The sequence below is a fragment of the Arvicanthis niloticus genome, chromosome 7 (assembly GCF_011762505.2).
Source record: "Arvicanthis niloticus isolate mArvNil1 chromosome 7, mArvNil1.pat.X, whole genome shotgun sequence".
Classification (NCBI taxonomy): Eukaryota; Metazoa; Chordata; class Mammalia; order Rodentia; family Muridae; genus Arvicanthis; species Arvicanthis niloticus.
In genome coordinates this window covers 41,899,515-41,919,190 of record NC_047664.1, presented here as the reverse complement: position 1 = coordinate 41,919,190, position 19,676 = coordinate 41,899,515, and the positions used below count along the sequence as shown (strand labels likewise).

Genomic DNA, 19,676 nt, shown 5'->3' with positions numbered 1-19,676 from the left:
CGGTCGGGCTAAGAGGGAGGGAGGAAGGGCCGGGGCGGGGCCCGCGAGGGGCGGGGCCTGGGCGGGGCGGGGCGGAGCCTACGGTTGACCAAGGCCAGCGCCACTGCCAGCTACAAAGGACCGTGGAGGCGGAGACGGCGGCCGGGGCGGGGAGGATGGTGACGTGCGGTAGCCGCAGCGCGGAGGGCGGGCAGCCGAGCCGCAGTGCCCTCCACGCACCCGGCTCTCCGCCTCCAGAAGGAGCGCAGGGCGCGGGCAGAGACGGAGTGGGAGCGGTGCGCGGGTGCACACCACACATACACACACATACACGCACTTACGTACACACGGTGAAGCTTCATCTCACATGTGAGAGCTGCACCGACATCAGCATGTCTGTACAAGGAACGTACCCAAATAAGGTACCTCCGCGGTACCTCCCGCGCTCCCTCCAAACAGCTGGCACATCATAGATACACACACACACAAACACACACGCACACACGCACGCACACCAAAGATTCTCTGTCAGGCAATCCCACGCATCACCAAAATTATACAAAAATTAAATGAACTTAGATGCACAGTCAGAGGCATACACACCCAACTCCCCATTGGCTCATTCGACACTACCACACTGATTGCCTAAGAGGATCTGGCACTAGTGTAGGTGCTGGAGACTGGACTAAGAGTAGAATGAAATCCCTGTTTCCAAGGGCCAGCTTTCTAAAAGATTTGATACAAGGATGCAGCCTGCAGAACTCAGGAACAGAGATCCCTATCCCAAAGCAAGGGGAGCGTGTTAGCCTTACACTCCCAGATGCTTGTAACTGAACCAATGACCCACACTCGTGTTGGATACATACCACAACAACATCTCGGGGTGAAGAATTTCCACACCACTATCAAAAGCAACCTCACAAGCCTCTTCCACACACAGGCCTGTAGACTGCTGACAGGAAACCCACGCACATCCCCACCAGACACGAGGGAAGTAGAAAGAACTCATAAGCAGAAACACTTTGGAGACAAATATGCAGGGATAGACACACATGCAGCAGGCAATCACCCAGACAATGGCCTCCATCTGTGACAGCTCCTACATGCTGAATAGACCCCACTCTAACTATGCCTCGAGCTTAATGCCTGGAGATTGGGGGGGGGCTCCTTTAACCAGGAAGAAGTATGGAGACTTGGGGTCTCCTCAGAGGCCAGGCTACAGTCACAATCCCCTCATTTATTTATGACTTTCTAGCAGAGGGTCATGAGATTCCCTGGGGACCTAAGAATCTCAGCTGTGCTTTCTGGATGGAAGGCTCACAAGCTGCCAGCCCCTTAGGCAGACAAGTCCAAACTGGCAGTCAGGATTGGTGGTGAACAGTAGGAAGCCTGATTCAGCATCTGTCTTCAGTTGGCTTCCCCGGGCTAGGAGCTGTCCTTTCAGCACCCCACCAAAGGTCAGAGAACTCTGTAACCAACCTTGGAGAACCCCAGGCAGACAGTAAACATGACTGTTGACACCACAACCAGAGGACTCTGCCACATAGGGTCTACAACATCAGCTGACATCCCATGCCTCCTCTGTGATTAAAGCCAGTCTGTGCTGCAAACAGGACGCTCCAGCTGTGGGGTTGGAGGAAACGGGAGAAGCAAACAGCTGCTTACCCATTCCGTTTCATGTGGCTGCTCCTGTCTGCCTGAGACCCCATGATCATCCAATGTGAGTGGGCAGTTGGAAAGTTCCTTCCCTCCTCCCTTTATCTATAATTGACAGGGACTAATGCAGGGCACACAGGAAAGTGTAAAGTCCTTGTCCTAGTGTCTATTCTAGTAGGACCAAGGTCTTCCATCCACCTCACCCATACTTCAGCTCTTCTGTCCCCTTCTTCCTACATCCCATGCAGATTCCATTCGCCCAGGTGATTCCTCTTGAAATCAGAAGAGCCTCCAGTTTGCACTGCACTGCAACAGTCCTCAACCTTTAATTGAAAACTCTGAAATACAATCCACGACACGTCCTGTGCTAGAAAAGCAGATGCTTAGGTCCACAGTGGACCTACTCCAGGGCCCCACAAGGGTTGATGGTGATTAAATCCATGCAGCATAGATAGCTTGGTGTAGTAATGTACACCTTTAATCTCAGCACTCAGAAGACAAGCATCTATCTGTGAGTTTGAGGCCATCCTGGTCTACATAATGAGCTGCAGGCCAGTCAGAGTTACATAGGGAGACCCTGTATCAACAACAAGAACAAAAATAACAGAGACTCCAAACATCTGAGTGAGACAGGACTTTCAAAGGTCAAGCTTTCTACTCCATGCTTGCTTCTACAGTCAACATTTTAGGGACACTCTCTAGATTAGCCAATAGTGATAGAAGCCTTATCGCTTTTTAAGAAAATCCCAAGCCTGGAGAGATGGCTTAGCAATTAAAAGTTCCTGCTGCCTTGCAGAAGACCTGAATTCCGTTGTCAGCACCCATGTACAATGACTCACAACTGCCTGTAACCCCAGCCCCAGGGGATCTTACATCATCCACCTCTGGCCTCTGCAGGCATCTGTGCACATGTGCTCACGTACATACATTCTCACACACACACAGCATACCATTACACAGATAAATACTCCAATAATAATGAAATAAAACTTTTAAAAGGAAGAAATGAAAGGTCTGGAGAGAGGAGTTGGCAGTTAAAAAATCTTACTGCTCTTGCAAAGGACCCTGGGCTTGGTTCCTAGCACCAATATGAAAGCTCACAAATGACTCCAGTTCCAAAGGACATGACAACCTTTCGGCCTCCATATTCTCTCGAGTGCTTGTGGTGCACATAAACTCACACAAAAAAATCACACACATACAAAAGAAAGAAAGAAAGAAAGCCCATTCCCTCTGTGAAGCCAGAGGGTGCAACGAGAGGAAGTACTATGTTTAGGCAGAAGCAAGGAAAATCAGTTTCCACTTACCAAGTGTTTACCACCTGCCTGGGGCACCCTACCAACAGGAATGCTTTGTATAGCCCCCCCCCCCCAACACACAAGCTTGAAAATACTATTTTAGTCTCATTTTCCAGATTAGGAAAATGTGGCTGAGAGAGATTAAATCCTTTGCCTAGAGGCACAGATGGCAAGGAGACTGTTGGGATGTTAAAGCATAGTCTCCTGCTGAGGCTGCATCCTAACCATTGGCCTTGCTCTCCTTAAAATGTCTGACTGAGGTGATACTCTTGGGAGAAGAGAGAGAAAAGAGTGAAAGGAAGTGCAGTCAGAAGAGGACAGGATGGGGGTTAGACTTTTGCCCTTAGAATAACAGTGGTCACCCAACACAGCGTTGGAGCACCACTGTGTAGTCACTGTCTGGGCCAGTCATCTCTCCTCCCTCCCTTGCAGAGGGGAATATCCAATACTCACACTGTTCATTCTTTGTGTGATGGCCAGTGCTCTACCTACACATCGTTGTCCCTTTTAGCCATGCTACGTGGCACCTCCACCTTCAGGCTGATACAATGAGGAGGCCATACTGTAAACCTATCATGCATTTTCTCCAGGGAGGAACCAGGTTGAGATACCTAGGCAAGCTTGTTAGCGGCCTTTCCACAACATCTCTGCAACTCAAAGCCAGGAAGGTAAGAGAATCAGAGAATCAGAGGCAGCAAATAGAGGCAGGAACTGAGTTAAAATGTATGCACCGGCAGGGAGTCAGGGACAGTGGCTGGCAGACAACCACAAATGGCATCCAAGGTACCAGATCATGTCCATCCTGTGGTAGACAGCTGTGGCTCTTAGTCCTCCAAGGAAAAAAAGTTACCCTAATTTAACTACATCATAAATGTGAGAAGAGCTGATTTTGAGCTCGCCCTGGAGACTGTGAAGCCTTCCAGGATACTGGCAGAGAGGCACATGTCAGAGTGTAGCAAAGGGGACAAGCCCAACATCAAGAAGTATTTTGTGTAGTCAAACAAAACAAATACCAAAAAAAAAAAAATACAACTTATCTAAAGACTATTGTGTTGGGCTTAGTAGCATATACCCTTAATCCTAGAACTCTGGGGGCAGAGACAGGTGTGTCTCTGTGAGTTTGAGGCCAGCCTGGTCTACACAATAAGTTCCGGGTCGCCCAGAGCTACACAGTGAGTTCCTCTATTGAAAAAACAAATTTCAGGAAATGGAGTTGCATTCTGTTGTCAAATGTAGAGTGCCCTTTGTAAGTCTCCTAGGCAAAGTCACATGCTCATCTGAGATATGAGACGTTCAGAGATCGTGTGGGACTTCCTGCAGTGTGCCAGAGACACAGAGTCAGGCCAGCCAGAGACACAGATCCAGAGTCTCAAATGCCTGCTCTTCCTGCTACTCCCGCCACAATACAGTGGACAGAAGAAAGCTGCTTAGTGACACTCACACAATCCCTGGGGTCTGTGTGATAACTTACATGCCAAATGGGGTTTGGAGGTGCACTTGAATTAACAATCAGGAAACAGAGAAAATAAGCTAGGGTATCTGGGTAGCACCATCCATGTGAGAACAGGAAGAATGAGGGGCAGAAGGAGATGGTGATGTAACAGCAGAAGCAGAGAGAGTTCACACTACAGTCCTGCCCTTAGAGATGCAGGAGGAACCACAAGCCAAAAGCAGGCAGCTGGTCTCTAGATGCAGGAAAGGGCAGGATGGTGTGCTTTTCTCTGGACTCAGAAGGAAGTGCATTCTGCTAAACACTTTGATGTCCAGACCTACTTCAGACTCTGGTTGCCACAACTAGAAAATACATAAGTGCTGTAGGGTGGGTTCTCATAACCTGAAAGCTCAAAACTCAGAAAGTAGAGACAGGTAGTTTATTCCCCTCCAGAAAAGGAGAATTCTAGACTCATTACCTTTTACATCAGGCCAGGCTTTCAAAAACGTGGTAACAAACCCATCACCAAACACTAAAAGGAAAAAGGAAATTCTAATTATGGTAAAAAGCATGTTTTAATGTACAAAATTACACAAAGTATACATTTCACTAACATAGAAAAAAATACTTCTGGGTAACAAGAAAGCATTCGAATTTACACAAGACAGAACTGTCATTAGAAATCCTGGTGGGGTACTGAGCCTGAGTTACACAGGTCTGAGTAGTGGTGGGAGGGGCTGACAAACACCAAGCCCTGTGGCCACCGTACAGCCAGCAGCTGAGGGACAGCCGATGCCAATCACTGAGTGGGGGTCCTGCTGTCCTGCTGTAGAGCATCCATTAGGAAAGGGGTCTACATGTCACCAGACCATGTCCCTGTGGACAGAGGCGAACTGGGAGAGGACATGGTGAGCCTGCCAATGTTTTGACCCTGGGTTTGGTAACACAGCTACAGAAGAGTGCTTTTAGACTCCAGCAGTTAGTTGTAAGGTTATTGTGCACCTGGGACCTGGTTAGAAAGTACACAATAAGCCAAATGGTATTGTGCTTTACAGTTGTCCTGTGCTCTCTGTTCCTAGTCCTAGCCCCAAGGGACTGAGGAGACCAGGGACTCTCTACAGCACCCCAACCAGTAATTCTTATACCCTTCCCTCACTGGCTATGAAAAGCAGTTGGGAAAACCTGAGCTTCAGACCCTGGTTCAAGGGGTAGCCTGTGCTCTGACTCCCTCAGAGGTGTCTGTGTGCAGCTTGTTTGCAGAGGATGGACGGGAGTCCCTGGTATCTGTCATATTCTTTGGCTGTTGTACTCACACCCTTCCACTATTCCCCTGGAGAGACTGAAAGAGCCAGTAGGAATTTGCACAGCTGGTTGGTGGCCCAGGCCAAATTGAGGGCCCAGGGTGTGCATCTGGCCCCTTCTCTTACCCTTCCACTTCTGGTGGCCTTGTATTTGCCTCAGTGAAGAGTCTCAGTGAGAGCTATACTTTACCTGGTTTCCCCCTATCACCCCCAAGGTCATTTTTATGAACACTATATTGTATTACTCCTGTTAGGAATGAAAATGACACGGATTGAAATCAAGGTTTCAGCCATGTTTGACAATCTTATTCATTTTTATCTTCCCTTTTGCTTAACATATAAAGACGCCATCAGGCCACTCTTTGTCATAGAAGCAACCGCCAAAAATCATGCTTTTGAAGAAAGCCATATCCTTGTGGACTTGGTTCGATCTTCCCATGTCACAAGAGTCAGACTGGGGAACAGTCAAAATCAGATCATGAACAAAGGTCAGGTGAAACAAAGAAAATCCACTCTTCAGCCCCACAGTGCACTGACTTTTTCCAAATGGTTTTAGGTCCAAGGTATGAATTGGCTTTTTTCTAGAACTTTCAGTTACATGGGGAAGTTATAGGTCAGCATCTCTCTAGGGCTTTTTCTTCTCTTCTGTAAGGCACCAGTAAACCTCAGAGTACTTATATCAAAGCTATGCAGGTGCACACTGGCACCAATGCAGGTGAGAAATCTGCTGCTGTTCATTAACAATTAGAAGATTTGCCTCTCACAGAGCATCTAGCCCAGAAGAGTTCAAGATGCAAGGAAGTCAGAGGCACACTTCATCCCCTGGATCCTCAGGTACTTCTCCAGTGATGGGCCACCAAGGTCCCAGTGTCAGGACTTGTCATAAGGAACTAAAGGCCATCTCTCACTGTGTGCTCTGGCTCCCCAAGGCTCACTGAGGTTTAAGAGGGTCTCAACGGCCATGTTACAAAACTGTCATATGTCTAGACATATTGGAAAGGAGAGACCCTCCTGCCTGTCCAGTTCTTTCCCAGTGAAAAGTAAAGTAAATGCAATAGAGCACAGAAGAAATTCACAGTAGCATCTGGAAACTAAGTTAGCTCAGAGAACAGCAGGGCTGGCAGGGACTTTGGGTCCACTGTCTGAAAGTGGATAGTCATCTATCCAGATGCTTCACTTGGCTTCTTAGAAGCATCCCTGTTCAGGCTCTGCCCAGGACAACGTCTGCAGGTGATCCCAGCCTTCACAGTTTCAGCAAGGGGAACATGAGGTGTATCTGAAAGATGACAGAACTGTCTAGTTCCCTGCTCTCACTTGAGACCTCGAAAAGTCTCACTTTCCAAGCCAGGGGTGGCACATGCCAAAAATCCCAGTACTTGGGAGGCAGAAGCAGGGGAATCTAGAGTTCAAAATCAGCCTGGACTACTTAAGGTCATGAGACTATAAAAAAAAAAAATCAAGAAAGGTGGTTCTGGGCAGGGATGCTTTGGAGAAGCCAAGAGAAGCAGCTGGGGAGATGTAACTATCTACTTCAGAAAGTGAGCCCAAAGTCCCTTCCAGCCCTGTCCTCTGAACTAATTAAGTTTCCAGATGCACTGTGTGCTCTGTGTCCCTTCTGCTCTCCACAAAAGACAGAAGGGGGAAGGGAAGGAAGGAGAGGAGGGAGGGAGAGAGGGAGGAAGGAAGGAAGGAAGGAAGGAAGGAAGGAAGGAAGGAAGGAAAGAAGAAAAGGGGAGGGAGGAAGGAAGGAAAGAAGAAAAGGGGAGGGAGGGAGAAAGGAAGGAAGGAAGGGAGGAAGGAAGGAAGGAGAGGAAGGAAGAAGAGGAAGGAAGGAGAGGAAGAAGGGAAGGAGGAAAACTTCACCTTCCAGACCTAGGATCTCAGCTTGGAAACAAACAAGAGCTATTACTCTCTTTTAAGCAGCTCAGAGCTTATAGGAAAAGAAAGCCCTGAAATTATAAACCTTACTCAATTACCTGCTGAGCCAAGGGAACACAAAGCAGTCTTGTGTGAGACCTGGGTTCCCATCCTCTGCAAGGATAATGAATCGGACTCACAGATGAATCTCGCCACAAAATGCTCCATGAACATTTTGGTAAGTCAGTTTCACATAGCCCAGACGAGCCTTTATCTCTGGATCCTCCTGCCTCTGTCTCCTAAGTGCTAGGTGAGAGAATTACAGGCATGTATCAATATGTTTTGCTTAATTCATGTTTTGTTTTGTTTTTGAGACAAGATCTGTGTATCCCAGACTGGCCTCAAACTTGTGTGGCTGAAGGTAAGTTGGACATCTGCACCTCCTGCCTCCCTGATCCTGAGTGCTAGGATCACAGTCCTTCACCACCACATCCAGTGTATATGGTGCTGGGGATGGAACCCAGGATATCACACATACAAGTACTCAGGCAGACGAGCTACACCTTCAACCCCATGAGCTTCTGATCAGTTCTACTGGTTGAGCATTGTGGAAGTAGGGAGAGCCAGATTCAAACCTCAGTCCTGTGTGTCCAACCACAAATAAGAGTTCCAGATTATTTTAGGATTCGGGACTTCCCAAGGAGGATTCTGCACATGAATTCCATAGAAAAAGGGGAACTTGAACTCAGTATTCAAGTGATGCCATGCTCATTGAAACCCACTAGACAGTGAACTGCACCCTCAATCAGAAGAAGGTACACTGTGGCACTGCTGGGCAGTAGTCCACAAGAGACAACAGAACAGGTGCAGTCCCACCTGGGGCCCCTTAGACATCAGAACAGGTGCAGTCCCATCTGGGGTCCTTTAGCCAAGGATGTCCCACTTAAATTCTCTGGGCTTCAGGAAGGAAGGGTATTTATAGTGAGTCCTACTCTCTCCAGCCCCCACAGTGGATGCTTCTGGGTCTCCCCTCTCAGTCCCTGCACTGCTGACCTGCTAGGGACAGACAAGGGCATGAGTACTCTGAGTTTACCACCCACTTCAGGCTGCAGAGATATCTGTCTCGGCTGCTGCCACCACACCTCCAGCGTACCTATTTTAAGCTTCCTGCCTTGCGGTTCAGAGAGAAACGTTGCCATGCCAACTCTCTGGCTGTTGTTAGTTAAAAATCTGCGAATGTGTAGTGCAGCCATCTGACAGGCAATCCTTCTCTGTCCAGGGATGGTTTTCAAATCATCTCGAGGCAGACAGATCACATTGTTCACATGCATACAGTAGGTGCACCATAAGTGCATACCAAAGGAATGACCCAAATAAAGTGTCTTCACTCATCTACAAAGCGCTGCCCCACCCACCCTGTTCACTGGTGCTCCCAGCAGGTGCTGTTGCAGGTGTGTTAGAATCCAGGTTACCAGGTGAGAAAACAGGGTAAGGAGTATCTTCAGGGTTACAGAGCTTCAGATTGCTCACAGCAGCCTTGCCGCTCTCCCATTAAATCCTTCTTGCCCCTCCTATGCCAGGTGGTCTCTGTCTTCTAGCTTGCACATGAAAGTCAAGTAGCACCAAACTGGTCTACTTCCACAGAATGTGAGTTGACAAGAGGCTCTTCCATCTGTGTTCCGTCTCATCCAAAGCCAAAGGGGGAAGAGGCCAGACTCTGCTGAGTCCGCATCTGACCTTAAAGGATTTTTCCCCTGTGTGGCCAAAGGCTTGGGTTGGCACACAATGCTCAGGGTGCATTCATAAGTCTCCATCCAGGATTTTGGAAAGAAGGAAGTAGCTGCAGCAGCATTAGGTGGGAAGAGAGACCTGTGGGGCCCAGGACAAGAAGACCACCTGGAACTGAGCGCAGGAAGACAAGATGCCAGCCATGAGTGAGCCTCAAAGGCAATGTCAGGGGAAAGGGCTATTCAGAAGGGGCATGCAGTGGAATCACTGATGAGCTGACCACAGTGGACTCCTACTGCAAGAACTCGGGATTAACCTGAGTCAATGCTATTGCCAAATGAATAAACAAAATCTGGAGAGCATGAAGCATGGCATCTAGTGCCTGTGAGTCCTGGAGTGGGCCAACTGGAGGTCACCTGTGCCCTACTCCCGTGAAAGAGTATTTGAAGAACTTTTTCTTTAGACAGGATCTCACTGTGTAGCCCTGGCTGCCCAGGAATTCACCCGGAATTCATAGAAATCCACCTGCCTCTACTCCCCACATGCTGGGATAAAGGTGTGTGCCACCATGCCTAGTACAGACTTTGCTGATCTTGCACTAAGAGCTAAGTACCTTCTAATGGTCTCCTCCTGGTACTGGGAAGACTTTTCTGGAGTCTTCCTATCCTGGGAAGCTGCCCACTGCAGGCTGGTCTGAGATTAGGCAAAGCCAGGGTGCTCCCCTTGAATTCATGGCTCTTGTTAGGAAAGTAAGTGAGAAACCTCGAAAATGTGTTTTGGGCCAGATCCTCTGAGGGTAGCCTGTTTGTATGCTAGATTCTGTGTTTGAGCACACAGGTTATGGAACCTATCTATCACTTCCCCATCACTGACCAAAGCCCCAGGTCCTTTCCAAGCCTAAGATACACCTGTTGTACCCACCCATTTCCTATTATTCATCTGGAAGCACAGCATCAAGGCTAGGAAGATGACTTCTGGAGGATTATCCAAGCAGACTCTTCTAGGGGGTGCTTAAATCTCAAATGGTACTATTTGGATACTCATCTCCCAGAGATGGCCAGTCCCATCAACCCTCGGCTAAAGGGGAAACATCCCATCCTCTCATAGAAGCTAAGCCCCTGGATAAGAACACAGAAATGGGACAGGGTGTTGCTATGGGCTGCTTGCTTGCGGTGCTGTGACTCTCTAGGGGGAAAGTAAAAGACACAGTGCTAGAAGTGGCCTGTGTTTGGAAAAGCAGCTCTTTCCCCTCCTCTTCCTGGAAGCAGAGAGGTTGCCTGAAGCCTTCCCATGAGCCACGGCTTGTTCCTCAGCAGACGCCAGCAATAGGAGATAGTAACTAGAAGGGACTGAGCCATGATACCAGGAGGGTCTGCAGCCTGGGAGGTGTCACAGCTACCAGTGAACTGGAAAACATGTGGGTGCATCCACCATACAAGTGAAGACCTAAGGCTCTTAGAGACCAAGGAATGGCACAAGGGTCACCAGCAAGATAGGAGCAGAGTCCAGTATCTGGATTCCCTATAGAATCTTCTCCATAATAGGCTAAGGTGCTTGACAGAGTTTAATTTCCTTTGAGAATCAGTTCCTGGGTTGGGGGGGGGGGCTCTCCCTAGACAATTTCCAGCACAGCTAAGCCATCCATTCAACCTGGGCCTCTGAGGAGCCTCCATGATGTTCAGATCATCCCCAGGGTCACTTAAAAACTTTCCCTCCAGGCTCACCCACACTTCAGGCAGAAGAGACAGTGGTGGTGATACTGTGTGTGCTTAAAGGCAGCAAGTCCTGAGTGACATCAGGGCAGTGAGCAGAGGATAGCTCACAAACCCCAAGACGCACCCAAAACACGCACTACCATTCTGAAGATTCAGGGCGACTTGCCAGATACGGCACCATCATACGTGACTGTCAGCTGGGAAGAAAGGCTCCCAAGCAGACTAAGAAAGAGACATTCAAAAAGTTAAGTCATTTGTACAAGTGACACAGCCAACCTGGGAACTCCAGAGCCCAGTGTCCCACTATTGCTCTATGCCAGTGCTGTGGCTTCTGAGGCTCTCACTGGTCTTGTGCAGAAAGAAGCATTCCCCCATGATGACTTGAAGAGGGGTGATGATGAGGCTTGTAACTGAGCTCTTGAAAGGACCAGACATCACAGAGCCACCTCTGCTCCACTGGTCATCTGGGACAGACATTCATCTTTGCCAGCGTGATGTGCTTGGTGGTGCTGTCTTCCTTCCTGCAATAAGGAAAGCAGGGAAGTGAGTCTCTGAAGGGAGCAGGCCTCCCATGTGGCTACCACAGAGAACTGTCCAGATGGGCCAGCCTTCGGGTTGCTAGGGTCTCACCCTATACCTCTTCATGCCTTTAGTACAACTCCCCCCAGCTGCTCCCACTAGGAAAAGAAGCTGCTTGGTGTTGCCAAAGAACAACCTCTTTATTGGAGGTGTCTGTGAGCTGTGAGTACCATATGGAAGTGTCACGTGATTGAGTCTGGTGCACACAGTCGGCAGGGTTACCAGGCCCTGGTCCCTACCCGGCTCAGGGATTATAGACAGCCCCATGGCTGTTCTGGTGAGCAGGAGGAGACAGTGAAAGGTGTGCGTGTCCCAGCTGTAACTGTGAAGCAGGACAGTTACTGCAGATTCCAGGAAGGAAGCATAGAGGCGGCAGAGCAGGAGCATGAATGAGAGGAGAGTGCCAGACAGCCCCGTGCAAAGGACCTGTGGGAAGAAGCCAGTGTGGTGAGAACAGAGAACAGAGAGGCTGTGTGGTAGAAGAAGGAAAGGTTGTTGGAGGAGCTCCAGCCCAGGCATGAACATGACAAGGATTCAGAGAGGAAGGGGCGATAAGAAAGTCATGGGGCAGGAGATCATCTGAAGATGCTAGAGACCCATAGGAGTGTTCTATGCAGAGAGCACACAGGAGGCGGGAGACAGTGTAGACTGGGTGGGGTTTGGGAAACTCAGGCCAGAGAGCTCAGCTTGCCAAGAGGAGCCTGCAAGAAAAGCCGCCAGATACATTCAAATATCTGGGCAGTATGACAGCCCAGAGGGAGACCCCTGAAAAAAAACGATACCCTACCAGAGCAGAGCATCCTGGTGTGGTTCCACAGCCAGCCCCACAGCCAATGTCATCAAGGCCAGCTTTGCTGTGGTGCTGAGGCTGTGGAGCTGTGCAGCACCAGTAACAGCACACAGTCCCTCAGGAGACTGCCAACTCTAGCATCATCGTCAGTGTCCTGTCCTGCAGTAAAGATCTCATTGTTCAGTGTGTGTCAGTGTGTGTGTGTGTGTGTGTGTGTGTGTGTGTGTGTGTGTGTGTGTGGTTTTAGACTGCTTTGCTTTTCAAAATGTATTTATAGCTTTCTTCCTGTGCGCTGTATCACATGTTGGGGGTGGAGGGAGCAAGCGGGACAAAAATAAACTCAGTACAAATCCTTGACCTTGCAGGATCTCTGGGGGCAGAATTCCCTTCCTATCAAGACTCTGGGAATCTTCAGCCATGCTCAGGTACTCGGGGCATTCACATCTCTGTGGACTCTGTCCATGGGACATATCCCAGAAGTCTGTGTGTGCATCTAGAGGTCCTCACACTCCTTTCTAGATCCCCATGCATTCTGCACCTCAAATCCCAGCACCTGGTACCTGGGTATCACTGCATTGAGACAGCTCCCAGTCTGAGTACAGAACACTGTCTCTAGAAGGTGCTGAGTGACATCAAGCTCAAGACAACATCATCCCTAGGTTATATTACACACAAGGTTAATGCCTAAATTCTCCATTGATCTTGTATTTACCAAGAAATACACTCAACTGTCCCAGGATTAATGAAGACCATAGGATCACCCCCAAAGTCCACATGAGATGTTCACAGGTTCAGTTTTGGGGAAAATTTTGGAGTCCAGAAAGGATATCATGCAGAACTCATCAAAGAGATAAGAACTGTGGGGAAGTAAGTCCTTTAAATGGCATGGTCAGTAGAGACCTGAGGCATTGACATCTGAGATCCCAGTGACAAGAGAACCTATCGGAGAAGAAACAGGGCAAAAGGTCCCAGAAATGAGTGCAAAGGCCCTCAGATACAGTAGGATCAGCTGCCTGAAGAACACAGAGCAGGACCTGTGGCCCTACTATGTGACAAAGGGCTGTGGGAAGAAATGTCAACGAGGCAACAAGCTCAGACATGAACAAAAGGATTCACTCCAGCTGAGAGCTCAGAAGGACTTTAGAACAGTGAGAACTGATCACATGCCCAGCTGATGACCGGCTGCTCACTGACTTTCTCATCCATGCACTCCCTCACTCTCTCACCCACCCACCCACTTGTTCTCTCACCTATTCACTCATCCATTCATTCTGTGGCTCAACCATTCCCTCCCCCACCTCCCAGACAGGCAGAAGTAAGGAGAGACCTTCCTCTATAGTGGCTGCTGCATTGGGAGGAAGCACTGATCCAGGGACCTCTGAGGTCCCTCCAACCACTAAAGTACGATGATTCTGTACACCGAGGTATAGCACAAGCTTGAATGTGAGACCAGGCTTTAGCCTCATGGCATAGTCAAAAAGAAGAAGAAGAAGAAGAAGAAGAAGAAGAAGAAGAAGAAGAAGAAGAAGAAGAAGAAGAAGAAGAAGAAGAAGAAGAAGAAGAAGAAGAAGAAGAAGCAACTGTGTAACTGTGTGAGCAGACCATGGTGGAGGCTCAAGCAGGAAGGCAAACACGTGATGGGGAGGAAGAAGCCCTGGGGTACCAGGAAATGAGGCCAAAAATGGGGACAGTAATCTATGTCCTACTTAGTGCCAGACCCTTGTGAAGACAGCTCGTCCACAAGAGAATGCAGCCTGACAAGAGACTGGCTTAGATGTGTGTGCCCTTGACACCATTTGCTCCATCAGACCACAAGGCCATGCATTTCAGTGGAGACACACAAGGAAGCCATACTTAGGGAAAGCTTTGTCCCCTCCCCCACTCTCCAGCCTCTTTCTCAAATCAGAAGCCCAGGGACCTGAACTTGAAAGCAGCCAGGATCTCACATCTGGAATCTCAGCACTGGGAAGGTACCCCAGGCAGGAGGAGTACCATGAGTTCAAGGATAGCTTGGGCTAAATAAATGGTGAGTTCCAGCCATCCTGAGCTACTTTATGAGAACTTGTCTCAAAAACAAGGAAAGGAAAGGAAAAAGAGAGGAGAAAGGAAGAGGGGTGAAGAGAGGAAGGGAAAGGGAAGGAGGGAGGGAAGGAGAGAGGAGAGAGAAAAAGGGAAGGAAGTAGGGAGGGAGGAGGGAAGGAGGGAGAGAAATAAGGAGGGAGGGAATGATCTGGGGACTCTCTCCTCCCTTTCTCTTCCACGCTGCCATTTCCAGCCCAGCCACTACCACTTCCTGGCAGGCTCTTGCTCCAAGACTGGCCCCTCCCTATTCCAAACAGTAGCCAGAATTCCTAGAAAGAAGATGACATCATTCTCTTGCCTCAAACCACCTCACTTCTCTGAGATGCAGCCAAGCTCCTCACACACAGAGCATCCCATGACACCTAGCCCTGCCTGCCTCTCCCAGCTGTCTCTTAAAACTTGAGCCCTTCCATGTCATGCCTGAACTCTTTGCTGACCACTGTGTCTGAGGCCACCATAGGTGTCCAGAGGGTGGGAATGAGCAAGTTGGGTGAACTGAGATTTCAGCAGCACTTTGCACTCTGTGTTTGCTGAGACTGTTCATCAGTCTTTTCATCAGTCCTTCCAGTGCTCCACTAAATGCCAGCTCTAAATTGGTCACTGAATCCTTGGCTTAGCTCAGGTTCTGGACACAGTTGGGTGGTGGGGACTGGTTCTTGCAGCACCTAGGACACTGTCACCTAGGGACAGTGATAGAGACATGAAAGTGGGGAGCCTGGAGTTCAAGGAGGATCATGCAGGAGCACGGAAAAGATCCCTGCTTTAGGACTCCACCATGTATGACAAGTCAACCCAGGGTCCCAGGATGGAGGATTAGCAGGTCAGAGCAAGCCATCCCAGAAGCTCAAAACGCAGCCACCTTCGTGAACTGGTCTCACCTTGGACAGCTGCCACACCCAGAATCTTATTGGTTCTTAAAATGCACGTGTATCTTTATCCCCACTTTTGTCCATACAGCCAAGTCCCACATACAGGAAGTGGCCACCCTAGGAGCTTGGAGGGACCTGGAAGACCTCAGGACTGGTGGCCTTAAGAAAGACACAGAGACTCACACAACACTATTGAAACCCCGGAGAAACCACTCATAGGGAAGTGTGAACAGGGCAGGTTTCAAACAAGGCCAAGCTAAACCCAGATCAATTTCCTGAGATTCCTGTTTGAGAGAGCAAGTTTCAAGATATGTTCTTGGACAACAATCAGCATTTTTCTGCCAAATGATGGAAATCAAATGTAAGATTCATAATTCCCACCCAGCCCCAAATACAAGGCCTCAAAATAGAAGTCTCTACCTAGTCTACTCCATGTGGTCATGAATTCCTCTGTTCAAATATCTGTGTGTTTCTAGTATGCACTTAAGCTGCGTACAGGGTTGGTGCGAATCTCTAGTGTTTTAATAGACCAGTTCCTGCTGTGGGACCACTCAGAGTCATCTGTGTATAGATAGTTGGGGAATCAAGCCCCAGAGAGTGAGAGTACTGGCCAAACTCAAAATCACTTTGGAATTCTCCAGTCCACTCTTTCCACCTTACTTCTGGCCCACTTTTACCCAGAACTCCTCTGACTTGTAAGCACCCAGACAAAAGCCACGCCATTCTTTGCCCACCTCTGTGTCTAATCTAACATCCGTGTGACTGTCAGGGAAAACCTTTTGGGATCTTCACTTAATGAACCGCTAATTGTTACCAACCCAAAAGCTAAGATTGTCTTCAGATGGCATCCAAGACTCATAGCAGAGACTGCCCTGCCTGGCTGTACCTAGTCCACCCATTGTTCCCACCAATATATTTGATGCTTTGATTTGTAGATTTTTTTCCCCTGTGACTACAAAAGCTTATGACATTGCTTCCATGGAGAAATGTGTTATCTGGGGCAACCTGAATTTGGCTCAGAATAAATGGCCTATTGTTTCCTTTTAAGAGTGAGAGCTGGGTTGGATCCACAGTTCCATGTAACCAATCATGGGCAGGAAGCTCTTTGGGGGTTCAAGAGGGAAGAGAATGAAGTCCATCCCTGCAAGCTGCTCTTGGCCATCAGCAGATGTCTGGCTCTGCCCACCACATGTGAATGCAGCAGAGTGTTCCACGCACTTGTCCAGCAGGCAGCCCTGCAGCACCATGGGCTTCTTCCCCTTCTATCTGCTGAACTTGGAGGTTTGCTGGTCTTTCCCAAAGCCATGTTGGAAATGAGATAATAACAAATGTAAGAGACTAGTGGAAACCAAACAGTGTTTAATATACAATTCTGTAGAAAGGGACACCAGTATAGGGAAAAGGGTAAGAATTATCTGCATGCTGATTTGGCACACAACAGGGGTTGTTGGTTTTTGTTTTTTAAGTCCTTAGCTCAAGAAATTCCTGCCCTCTCCTCCCATAGGCAGGACTCGCCCAATTTCCAGATTCTCCATCCCATTGACTTAGAACACAGCTCTGGTCCTAGGCTCAGTCCGTTGGCAGGCCTGTAACTTTCCAACCTGCCAGTCCGGGGGAGGCAGCCAACAGCTGCTGCTTATCTGTGACTCTGATGAACTCTAAGTGCACCTCATGCTAAGCATGTACTATAACCAACTATTTCTTACAGCCAGAACCCTCTAGCTGGAAACTGGAACATCTGTGAAGCGTGGTTGCTTAAGGCCTTCTTGGGTCTATCTTTAGATGGGCAGTTTACCACCTATGTCAAGGAAGCTGCCCACTGGCCACCTCTCACTTTTAGGAGACCAGTCCATGAGGAAAATTAAAATGAGCTGTGTTGGGCTAGAGAGATGGCTCAGCAGTTAAGAGCACTGGCTGCTCTTCCAGAGGTCCTGAGTTCAATTCCCAGCAACCACATTGTGGCTCACAAACCTCTGTAATGGAATCTGATTCCCTCCTCTGGTGTGTCTGAAGATGCCGACAGTGTACTTACCTAAAACAAATAAATAAATCTTATTTTTAAAAAAAATGAGCTGAGTTAAGGTGGGTATGAAGGCTTGAAAAGACTATTCCATATGCCACGTGGGGAACATTTACAGAGAAAAGCCCCTCTATAGACACCATGATGAGCACAGCTAATGATGTTCTGCCTACCCACCCTGTGTTTCTTCTAAACAGAGACAGAGCATCAGAAAGGTAGCCTTTGCCTGCCCACCCACCCAGGTGATCTGTTTCACCTGTCACAGGGTCATGGGTCACTTGCTGTTCTTGAACCCTGGCAGGACACAAAAGAGAATCACAATCAGAACCAACACAGGCCTAGTCATTGACTCTCAGGTGAGGTCTGACCTAAATGATGTTGAGCCATCCATATGGTTGGAGGCTTGGTAAGACACACTACACACACACACACACACACACACACACACACACACACAAGAGGCCAGCTGAGCACTCCTCTGTGTATGAATGTGTGTGTGTGCATGCACTGGGGGAGACTATATGTAAGGGAATGAACGAGCCCATGAAGGAACAAAAGAAAACGATATTTCAAAAGTTGATATAGAGAAACCATCTTGAGCAGAATGTTTTTTTATAACCGCATCAGATGTAACTCTGTGGAGAACAATGCAATGGCATTTTATTATAACTCTTCCAATTTTCCAAGAAAATACATGTGCTCTTATATCAGAGGCATGACGGTAACGTTCCCAGGAGTTTTAATCAGCTAAGGCACAGAGGCAGCAGGCTGAGAAGGCAGGATATTGCCCCTGGCTCCCAGAGGAGGAGGAGGGGCACATGGGGAGCACCGGGTCAGACAGGAGGCAGGAGTAACAGCAGAGAGCCTTTATTAGGGCTTCTAATTCTCCAGTTTAGATGACTGGGGAGTGCAGTGTAAGCTGCCCGAGATATCCTAGAACTCGACAGCCTGCATAATGAGGAGACACCATAATGAGGTGTGGGTTCTTTAGGAAGGAGAATGGAAATTCCATTTGGTTCGAACATGAAAGGTGTGCTCACAGGGAGTCTTCTGCCATCCCTCCAAGGACACCTCTTCCACAAGGCCCTGACATTATAAAGCACTGAAGATAAAGGTGACTTCCGAGTTTATTACCCTTAGGCCTTGGGCAGGTTCTTTCTCAGTTTCCCCATTTGCAAATTGAGGGTGATGTTCTACAGTCCACAGGGTTGTAGGACGATGCTGACTCTCAGAGGCCTCTGTGGGTGGCTGAGCCTGGATCTGAGCCAGTACAGGGACTGAAGCTAAATTCTGGGAGCAAAGCAAACCTGCAGGGACTACTCTTGGGTCGGGGAGTCAACACACTGGTGGGCAGTGGGGAAATGCTCGTGCTATGAACCAGGTGAGCTGCTCTCAAGCTTCCAGGAGATATTTGAAGAGTGGGGTGCCAAAAAGATAAAGATAGGGTGCTCTTTCTCTCTGCGTGCTCTAATCTGTGTATCAATAGCATGATTCATGTGGCTGTTTCCACTCTTCTGTTCTCCCAGCTCGGCTTTAATTGATGGGTCTGTCCTGGAGGCGGGGCTCTGAATCTCATTACATTACACTGGGGCTGAGGCAGATCAATTCCCTCTAGAAACGAGGCAATAAATTGTCCATGGACATTATGAGGAAACCTGCAGCCACTAAGGAAATGCACACACAAAGCAGGCTTCCTCCAGTCCTGGGTTTAGAAGTTCACTCCTATCCAGGTCGGCATTTTTGAACCAGCCATAGGCATGAGATATGGATGTCTCTTAGGACAACCCCAGAAACAGGCTTCTTTCTACAAAGGCAGGTTCATAAATAATAACAACCAGCATGGTATTGTTATAGATTACACAGCCCAATGCTAGGTCAAAGGGGCCAAGAAAGCTTTTTGTTCTGTAACTATGAAAGGTGGAGTTTATGAAAACTGCACTGACCACAGGGAGAACGGCTTTGAGATCAGACAAACACAGCTCATAAAGCTGGATATTGATTATGGCCATAAATATTACAAGGAAACACACATGCGGCTAAAAATGATACAGGCCAAAACGCTAATGGTGATTTTGTTTTTATAAATTTCAGTTTTCTTCTCACCGGCTTTTCTCTATTTTTTTCCCCTTATAATAAATACACATCACTTAAATTTGAGTCTTTGTAACTGGAAGCTTTTGATAGCTACAGACGTTAACTGTGACTTCTGTTCCAGTGCCAGCGGACCTACTTAAGGGACCTTGAGCAATGACACTTACGCCTTTCACTTCAACAGTCTTGAATCCTTATGGCACTGAAAGAATCCATTCTTGATCTATTTTCAGTGCATCTGAGTGACACAGCCTGAAATCTTTCCATTTGCAAATAAAA

The 19,676-nt window shown here is 48.3% G+C and overlaps 1 protein-coding gene across 4 annotated transcripts in view; it reads right to left on the bottom strand.

Moving 5' to 3' along the window:
* Nucleotides 1–4,876: 4,876 nt before the first annotated feature.
* The window catches only part of C7H4orf50 (chromosome 7 C4orf50 homolog), an 83,995-nt gene continuing 69,195 nt past the window's right edge, over nucleotides 4,877–19,676 (bottom strand). For all 4 annotated transcript variants that reach the window (XM_076938400.1, XM_076938398.1, XM_076938401.1 and 1 more), the window contains one exon: nucleotides 4,877–11,487. In XM_076938400.1, coding sequence (XP_076794515.1) covers nucleotides 11,401–11,487 — 87 coding nt within the window. In that variant the 3' untranslated portion in view covers nucleotides 4,877–11,400. The remainder of the gene's footprint in view (nucleotides 11,488–19,676) is intronic.